Below are 9406 nucleotides of genomic sequence, written 5' to 3'. Positions count from 1 at the left end.
CTGCTCCTCAGTGAGTGTCGAATTGTGAGAAGAGGGCACATGCTGCATGGGACAGTCTTTTGGACGGCGCCGTTTCTCCAAATTTAAGGTAAGATATGAAAGAAATCCATTCTTTTCAGTGGGGTTTACTGGGAGCTATGAAGGCGGAAACTTTGAGGAAAGACTGGTTCTGTTGTGTGTTTTCACTTGAGAAGTAGAGTGGCTCTCAGGCCCTCTCTCAAAATATTCCCTTTTTAAATTATAGGTTACCAATTATAGTAGTGAGCTGTCACACTGATTTCAAGAGGCCAGCAGAGGCGATCAATTCCCTACTCTAATAAATCCCTGCCCTTGTAACTATAGCCAACGAAACAATGTAACTGGCTGTGTTTACAAGGACTAAAAGTAGGATGTCTCAAAATCACTATGTCTGTGTTTGTGTTTCAGCGAGCATAGCTGATACATTCGGTAAGTGTTTCATTGAAAATATTGTAGTTTTCCTCCATTTTGTAACCTCAAAGGAGATCAGTCAAGACGTCAAGTCCCATGTGACTTCTATAGTCCAAAACAATCCTATCATTATTTTTGAGCATAATTGTCTGCCGGAGCATGAAACCAGAGAGGCAGGATTGTAATCTGACTTCTCCCATTGACGTCTGCATTGCTGCACTGAATAGGAGGCAAATATTTTGAGGGCACTTTTCATCTAAAAGAGCTTTATTTTCATTTTACTGCTGTGAATTCTTCAAAGTCGAATATGTGTTCATCCCCAGAGGGCCAGATTCAGATCTGAATGACGTCACAGTTAGAGAGGCGGGACGAACTGGAGTTTCTAGCCATGGCAGACAGTCCAGAGCATAGGACACATCTGCTAGAATCCGGTGGTATTGCCCTTTAAAACCTGTGACTGATCACTTTGAGTGTAATGTTTGAAGTTGCCTTAGAATCTCTTGGTTTTTGTCTCAGTTCAGCTCGATTTGTCCCATACACCTGCCTTATATGTAAACTAAGGGATAGCCTATGTACATCCTCTCCCCGCCCCGCACTTCCTTTCAAACAGCATTTCTTTGCAAACCTCATGATTTATTACCCCACCTGTCACACTGTTTGGCTTGGGATTAGATCACAGCCCATCAGCCACAGCCCTGTGTTTTTTTTAGGGTTCCCCTCACTCATATCTTAGCAAAATATCAAAATATGCCATGGGAGGTTTAGACAGCGATAACTAATAATACCTTTTCGGCGAAGAAGCCAGGGGCAGAGAGGGAGGCTGTCCACGCAAACCGCAGCCAGCAGTCCATTAGAGCAGAATGCTAACAGTCGGCCCGACTCTGGGAAGTCTCAGAACATTGTCAAGGGCCTTGCGGGGAGCAGGGGCCGGTCGACCAATAGCAGAAGCTCCTAAATCCCCGTCCCAATTGGCTGGGGTCAAGCCGCCGCTCCTTTGTGCGTCTATCTCCGGGGTAAACACCGCTCAAAGAAAACATTAAAAACCAGATGAAGATAAGAGATAAACATATTTTCGATTAACGTCAAGATGTATGTTTGGAGGCTTGGCAGAGGCTAATCGTTTGCAAGGCCACTGGCAGGGCAGCCTGGTGTGTGTCAGTCCCTCTCCGGTTTATTATGACAAAGGCCCTATAATGTGAACACTCATCTAATGCCACTCATAGAACACTCTGCGGCCAGAGTGCGAGAAAGAGAGATGAGCCAAGTTATTAGGTTATCCTGTACCTATATGTTGGCATCATTTACATTTACAATTTATATACTGTACATGTGTTTGCCTGTTTGTTTTATTAATCTAAGGTGATCTGTATCTTCCTCATGCCAATTGAATTGAAGGAAAAAGAAATGGGCCCACTATCCTGTCGTCCTGAAGACGGGGATCAAGCAGACTGTGAGAAAGAGCGAGGGAGGAAGGAAGAGGGGAAAGATTCATCCGTCACCTGCTTTGAGGAGCTTTAACATGGGATGGGACATCAGTGTCATAAAGGTATCGTCCTCATCAGCCTCTCCGTTATGAAACGCTCTCTGTCCATCGTAGCAGAGGCCATGTGGAAAGCATGTGGAAGCTTTATCCAAAGTGCCTTGCGGTACCTTAAATGCACACATCTTTAGCATGGGTAGGGCCAGTGGGAATCAAACCCTTAAAGCAATATTCCACTTCCACGTTTTAACATGGGAGTTATTTGGCACTTGACCGCCATGAAAACCAGAATATAAACTAATCAGCAAGATCAGATGCAGCTGGACAAGTTTGTAGCATTCAGATTTTTACTTCCCATTCATTTGAATGAGGCCATGAAAATAGCCTGAAAACTGACATTTAACACGTTTGAGCGGAGGGATACATGCCTCTGCTATGTTCTCGTGGCGGAGGGATACATGTTCTCTTCTCAGAACCACAGAAATACATTTCTGGGAAAGCTGTCCAAAAACAACTTTTTTTCAACTCTTAACTCAACCTTTAACTCACTTTTCCTGTCAGTGACCGGCTCTCAGGTTTTGGTTTGATGCAAATACATATAAATAAAAGGTTGTTAATGTCTGTCAGCCTTCCCAGAAAGCCACTTCTGCTACGTGTTTACACATGTTGCGCTCTCGCACATACAGCGCATCCCTAAAGGAACTTCCTGTTTATGGCTGGCTGTGCCCCCACTGTATCCTGCTGACTGTGAGCCATAGTAGATCCTGACCTCTGACCCCGGAGAAGGGGGTGGGGGGGCGGCGGGGAGAAAATGCGGTACCTCACCCTGCTGGCCATGCTGGTGGGGGTCATGCTGTACCTGCTGATGGGAGCGCTTGTTTTCAGCACCCTGGAGACCCCCAGGGAGAGTTGGGCGTACGACCTGCTGCTCGAGACCAAGGACAAATTCCTCCACAACCACACCTGTGTCGACAAGCTGGAATTCCAAGAGCTCGTTAAGGTATTAAGGGACACACACCTACTCATGCACAGAGGCATCTACAACGATAAAAACAATAGACACATAAAACACACAGACCTACGGTATCTCTCTTCACCATTGCTCTCTTATGAACTATGGGAGATAGTCAAGATAGGATGCACATTTGCATGAGAGGGCCAATATACTATTACAACTTTATCCACATCCTCCAGGTAGTGGCATCTGTGGTGGAGTCAGGCCTGGATGCCAGCAAAGAAAACTTCACCAGCCGCTGGAGCATGGGCTCCGCCTTCTTCTTCTGTGGTACCATCATCACCACCATTGGTAGGTGGGACTCACCGTCAGGGGCGCTTTCATGATGAAATAGCCTTAAACTTACATCTTCCACCAATGGAAGAAGCAGTAGGTCAAGATTGTGTTAAACTGAATGACAGATGGAATGTACCTTCAAGTGAAGACCTTGGTTGGAAAGATTGCTTATCTGACATGAGTTGATCTCTTATGGGGAACTAAAATATAATTAAAAGGAAAATCCACTAGAGTACACATTGTTATTCCTGTAATATTCTACAGATTGTTGTAAAAGTCTTAACTGTGAACATGACTTTCTCCTCAACCGAGAAACTACAGAACCAAAACTCTAATCTGTCACTGCCAAAGAGTTGGAGACTGACTCTCTGGATGTTTGAGCTTTTGATCCAAAGGTTTTATTTCTTTGCAGTGTGAGAATGTATGCACTAGAAAACATACCCATATCCCTGAAAAAAATCACAATGGGTACTGTCACAGTGTCCACACATTTGGTCTCCCATCACCCTGCAGATTTTAACGGATGACTAACCGCAAGTTCTAGTAATGGAGGGAAGTGGAGCCCGGTGGAGCTCCACTTCTTTCCACTTGTTGCCCTGTTTACGTTCCCACTGGATAAAGTGAGAGAAATGGAGCGCTCGGAGGAGATTTTCAAGTTGTTTCCGAAACTTGCAGAGTACACCAAGTTCCATCATTAAAACGGTGACAGTGTCTTTGTATGAATGACCTAATAGCACCCCCTTCGTTGGGGCAGTCGTCACCCCCCCGAGAACAGTTGGTCTCCCATGCATTTTCAATGGTGCAGGTCTCATTGGTTGAGTTAAACCTCAATTGGTGGAGCCGAAGAACCACAGTTTTTCAGAAGCTAACTGGCATACTTGAATGCCAAAGAGGGAGCTGTGGTCAAAATCCAAATAAAAAACATAAATGGCAATGACTTCTTTTCTTCATTGATTCATGAACATGGCGTTCTTGGAAGGTCAGCAGGTTCGCTAACTAGAATACCTAGATAGCTAGAAGCAAGTTTGAATTTGGAAGGTCAGCTAGGCTAACTAGCTAAACTAGATAAATTTGTATGGCTAGACTGCTTTTTTTCAGTTAGTAACAAGAGAGTTAGGCTCCATAATATGAGCTTCTTCCTCTCTTAGGCTTACGTCTTGCCTTTTTCACTGTGCTTCAGTCTAATGTTACTTAGCCAGAAAAACTGTGGTTCTGTGGCTCTGCCCACGAAGGTTTAACTCAACTAAGGAGATTATTTCTGCCTCCAGAGAAATGTCTGAGAAATGTTTGTATAGCTAAAACGCCAATCTGCTGAATGCTTCACATCTAACGTATAGGCCAGTGGTTCCCAAAATGGGGACCCCCTAGACTCCTTGAGGGTATCGCAGTGGGTCCCCCAAATGAAGCATTGTTTAATTTAAATATTGTTTCATATGGCAGAATTTAGCAGCACAATGATGGACAAAATTTCCCTGACTTATTATAGGCTACAACTAAAAAGTTTTGAAGCCCTTGCTCTAGGACATAGGGGCATAGGAGCTTATAGATAAACTATAAAGAAACCTTCCTGATTAAATAGCTTTGTGAGGAACCTCTCTAAAACTGAAAGTCCTTGTGGTCTCTCCTTCATTTCCTTAACAGGTTTTGGGAACCTGTCTCCTCGGACATGGTTCGGCCAGCTGTTCTGCGTGTGCTATGCCCTGGTGGGCATCCCCATGTTTGGCATACTGCTAGCCGGAGTGAGCGACCACATGGGCACGGTGCTGCGGAGAGCTGTGGCCAAGATTGAGACCCTCTTTCTGGTGAGAATGGTCTGTCCTGCCCAGGAACCAAACCTCAGTTGGATTTACACTGTCTGCTCAACTCATAGCGTTCTACTTGTATGTAGTGCAGGTTGTTTAAATCCAAACCTAGTCATTATGCCGAGTTTAACATTAGCAAAGTTCACAACTTGAAGAATCCACCTCATGTAATTTTAAAATGTCTTTCAGTTTGGCCTGAATTCTGTCCATCCCTATGTCCCATCATTGAGCTGAACCCTCCTCAACTGTGTAAATGCATGTGCTTGTAGTTTTGAGAGAAATGCTTTTGGGCCACCCTATTGATTTGAAGCATGTTTTCAAAATCAACATCAAAAAATGCTGAAAGAAGCTGCCTGATGCTTTCACAAAACCCACAAAAACTAGAGACGGAACCGCAGAAAATAAAGTCTCTGCAAGCGATAATTTTTTTTAAAACCTGTATTTATACAGGGAAGGTCTGCTGAGCTTGCACGGCCGTTTTCAGCACTGCCCTGCTAGTTACACTCTTTAACTCCTTGGAGGTGAAGTTCAGCTGCAGTCTTCTACTGTTGGCCGCTGAGCAGCTACACAGGAGCCAATGGGGGTGACGTGCCTTGCTCAAGGGCACCATGACAGTAGTTGTTGATTGATGGGAGAGTGTTTCTCATTCACCGCCCCTGCCCAGAATTTCTGTTTGGGGATTTGAACTCATGATTTGAACTCATGGTCACAAGCCCACCTCTCTAATGTTGGGTGCTACTTCCACTCCTAAATAGGCAGGATTCTTCAAACCAGGGAAGAACTCATGCTTTAGATAAATAGAAAGCATTTATTCTATCTCACAATAGCACTGACTGTCTTCTCATTTCCAGGATAGCACTGTGTACAAAGCATTACTGTACAATTTATAAAAAAAAAAAAAAGGTTAATAGTATCTCAATTTCATCCTTCTCTCCTCTCCTCTCCTCTTCTTCTCTTCTCTTCTCTTCTCTTCTCTTCTACTATTCTCTTCAATCAGTGCAGTCATTATCAATCATTCTGGCTTTCTATTTTCTACTATCTTTCTCTCTCAGAAACGCAAGGTCAGCCCCACCATTGTGCGCGTGATCTCAGCGGTTCTCTCCATCCTGATTGGCTGTCTGATCTTCCTCGCCGTGCCGACGGTGGTGTTTTGGGAAGTGGAGAAGTGGTCTTTTCTAGAGGCGCTCTATTTTGTGGTCATCACTCTCACCACTGTTGGCTTTGGAGACTATGTACCAGGTATGGACACACACACACACACACGCACACAACAAACTAGATGCAATACACCTCATGTCTTATTTCAAACAATACCAGGTTGGTCTAGTGGTTTCAGCAACCGTCTTTCAACCGGACCACCTAGAATGGCAGCACGCATCCACTCTGTTGAAGTGTCCTTGAGCAAGGCACTGAATCCCTACCAGCTCCAGGCCTGCTGCTCTGTAGCTGAACCTGACCTCTGACCTCCCTGTGGAGGAAGGCAAGAGAGAAGGAGAATTTCCTTGTGGAGATCAATAAAGACTGACCTCACATGCAACTACTCTTTAAGTCCGATTTCTGTGTGTCCAGGTGTGGATCGTGAGGACGATCTGATCTTCAAGCCCCTGGTATGGTTGTGGATAGTGTTTGGCCTCGCCTACTTTGCCTCCATCCTCACCATGATAGACAACTGGCTGAGGGTGCTGTCCAAGAGGACCCGCGCTGAGGTGAGAGATGTACACTAGACAGCCTGGAATGTACACCAAGTGCGGGAAGAGTGCGGGAACACTTAATCTTGTTTAGACTCTTTTCTTTTGGACTGCTTATTCCTCTCTGTGTCTCTGTCTCGTCCTCTCAGATGGAGGAGTTGAGAGCCCACGCGACAGACTGGACCCAGAACATCCAGAACATGTCCATGGACTTCCGCATTCCCAACCCTCTGGAGTTCAACGACCCCTTCCTCCTGCAGCGCCGGCGCTGGAAACGCAGCGAGCGCCGACGCGTCCGACGGGGAGCCCAGGGGACTCTGGGATACTGGGTGCGCGGGGGATCCGTGAACGGACACCTGCCCAACCGCTGGGCCGGCCTTTCCAGCTCCATGAGCCGGCTGGAGGCCCATTCGTCTCTCGAGAGGGCGGTCGTGTCCGAGCCGCGGCCGAGGGTCAGGGGCGGCGGAAGTGGAACGGTACCCAGAGTGGGGCCGGGGTCGAGGGTGGACCCCAGGGTGGGGATGCAGGCCGAGGCCAGGTCGTTTTCCCGCTCACTGGCCCGCTCGTTCTCCCTCCCCGTGGCCCGCTCCGCCTCAGAGCTGGACTCGCCAGACCCACCCATGCAGGGAGGATCCCTCTCTGGATCCGAGTCTTCATTTGACTCCAGATCGGACGCCTCCTCCTGCTCCTCCTTCTCCTTCTCGGGGCTCCGCGGCTTCAAGCCCTGCCAGACAGTCAGCAGCAGGATGGAGGAGGGAGGAGCGAGAGCCGCAGACACGTATGCAGCTCTAGAGAGAGACACACTGATACCGGAGGAGGAGAGCGTGTTCGCGGAAGACGATAGCCGCGGACATACCCCTGTCTCCTCCTCTCCTGCCGCTCTCCGCCTGCCATCCCCCCGTCTCTCCCCTCCCCTCGCCTCCCTCTCCTCGCCGGGCTGCCAGCTCTTGGATTTCTTCGGGGAGAACCTGGCGTACATCGACGAGTCCTCGGACACCCTGAGCGACCGCGTCCAGCCGGCGGCGAGCGAGGAGAAGAGGAGGCGGCCGCACAAGCCCAAGAGGAGGAGCATGAGGAGGCAGCTGCCGCACAGGTGGAGCCCCCTGCCGTCGAGGAGGAGGCTCAGCAGCGATATGCAGCCGCCGTCCAACCCCCCCACACCACCTCCACACTCCCCCCTTTGAGACTGAAGGAAACACATCAACCCTCCCCTGTCAGAGGAACTGAGAAACCTCCTATGCTCTAACAGCCATCGCACTCCCATGTGAGGTCAGGAGGTGCTGAAAAGAACTTAATAGTCACTTTTAGACACCAAGGCTGTGGGTTTAGACTTCAGAGACTTCCCAAACTTTTGAACTCGTAACATTTCATACCACATCCATATCCCAGCCACTCAAAGGTGTCATCAAAGAATATTTTGTTGCTGTTCCAGGATATTTTTAGTCAGCTCCTTTTTTAGCGATGCTATTTCTGGTGACTAATTAGTAGCTGTACATACAGAATAACGACAGAATAACGGAAACACCTTATATATATATATATGTATATATATATATATATGAATACTCCATAAGGAGCAGTGCCACCCTTTGCCTTCAGAACAGCTTCGGTGGCTGTGTGTAGTGGGATATTGGACCTTTCTCCATGAAGGAAAACCTCTAGTTCCTTGAGGGATGAAGGAAGTGGAAATGTGCTTCACATGAAGGTTCAGTGATGTTTAGATGTGCTGGTTGGGGAGGCCATGGAAGGAGTGTGAATTCATCCTGGTGTTCATGAAACCACTCTTAAATTGTGAAAAGGGGTGAATGGTGATTCATCAGACCATATGTACTGTTACATATTAAGTGGTCCAGGGTTTGCGCTCCTTACAACAGGTTATGCGTCTTTGTGTGCTGGCTGTGGATACAAGAGGTTTGCGAATGGCAGCCTGCCCTAAATACCAGCTTTGTGAAGCTCATGATGCTCAGTTTCTGTCGAGACTGCGTCACAGAGGTGTTGATTCAACTGTGTGGTAGTTCTTGAGGCTGTAGTTTGTGGTGTTGTTTAGTACATATCCTGTTAAGTGTCCTTCAGTAAATGTTGGTGAGAGTCTACTTGTGACTTCTGTTCCTTTTTGGCATGTTGTCATGATATTCTAAGACTTTCCCCCTTGCCACATTAAATAATTTTGCAGTGTTTGCCACCAATGCACCAGCAATTGAGACAGCGACTATCCAGCCTCTTTGTCCCTTATGTTGCCTTCAAAACTCATATAAATGGTGATTGTCAGACCTCTGGTACAACTCAACATTATCTCATTATTTTTGAGACTTATGCTTTGTCTACATAAACTTAATAACTAAAATAAAGCTGATACATTCTGCTAATTGGTATTCAACTTAATATGACTCACCTGTGCAGCTGCTTTTGTAATTGTGATTTAGTTACTTCAAAGTTAATGTCCTTTTTCATGTGGTGTTAATGTTATTATTATATTATTGTCCACCCCCTGTAATTCAGTAGGTGCAGTGGCATATGAGCTGGATCCATGCCTGTTGCTCCTGACCCTCCGCCTGGTTCATCCAGAAGGTGTAAAGTGGGGAAACAGAAAGCTCTTGCTTACTGGAACTCACAACTTGAAAACTGCTATGTAAGGGGCTATTACGGCTTTATGCCCTATAACAGGGCCAAAATAAGTAAGTGACCAAATCCACACTCGGATTGAGATTTCCGGATG

General features: G+C 46.7%; 1 protein-coding gene and 1 long non-coding RNA gene across 2 annotated transcripts; both read left to right on the top strand.

Annotated features, from left to right (window-relative positions):
• The first annotated feature begins 19 nt into the window (after window positions 1-19).
• Window positions 20-2690, top strand: LOC139665663 (uncharacterized). The gene is made up of 3 exons (XR_011696880.1): window positions 20-88; window positions 1825-1975; window positions 2596-2690. It is a non-coding gene; the product is annotated as an uncharacterized lncRNA (long non-coding RNA).
• A 30-nt stretch (window positions 2691-2720) lies between these two features.
• Window positions 2721-9370, top strand: kcnk4a (potassium channel, subfamily K, member 4a). Its single transcript, XM_071544753.1, has 6 exons — window positions 2721-2909; window positions 3104-3215; window positions 4842-5002; window positions 6055-6241; window positions 6572-6708; window positions 6840-9370. The coding sequence occupies exons 1-6, from the start codon at window positions 2721-2723 to the stop codon at window positions 7872-7874; spliced, it is 1821 nt and encodes a 606-aa protein (XP_071400854.1). The 3' UTR covers window positions 7875-9370.
• The last annotated feature ends 36 nt before the right edge of the window (window positions 9371-9406 follow it).

Source organism: Centroberyx affinis, unplaced genomic scaffold, assembly GCF_046629955.1.
Source record: "Centroberyx affinis isolate AG114_WGS23_722 - 3 ecotype Tasmania unplaced genomic scaffold, CSIRO-AGI_Caff_v1 ptg004649l_1, whole genome shotgun sequence".
Classification (NCBI taxonomy): domain Eukaryota; kingdom Metazoa; phylum Chordata; class Actinopteri; order Beryciformes; family Berycidae; genus Centroberyx; species Centroberyx affinis.
Note: the sequence above shows the minus strand (reverse complement) of the source record. Positions and strands in the feature narration are given on the sequence as shown.

Coding starts and splice junctions, on each gene's coding strand:
- kcnk4a (XM_071544753.1), top strand. CDS start 2,721: ATGCGGTACCTCACCCTGCTGGCCATGCTGGTGGGGGTCATGCTGTAC. Junction 2,910..3,103: donor AATTCCAAGAGCTCGTTAAG/GTATTAAGGGAC, acceptor CACATCCTCCAG/GTAGTGGCATCTGTGGTGGA. Junction 6,709..6,839: donor CCAAGAGGACCCGCGCTGAG/GTGAGAGATGTA, acceptor TCGTCCTCTCAG/ATGGAGGAGTTGAGAGCCCA.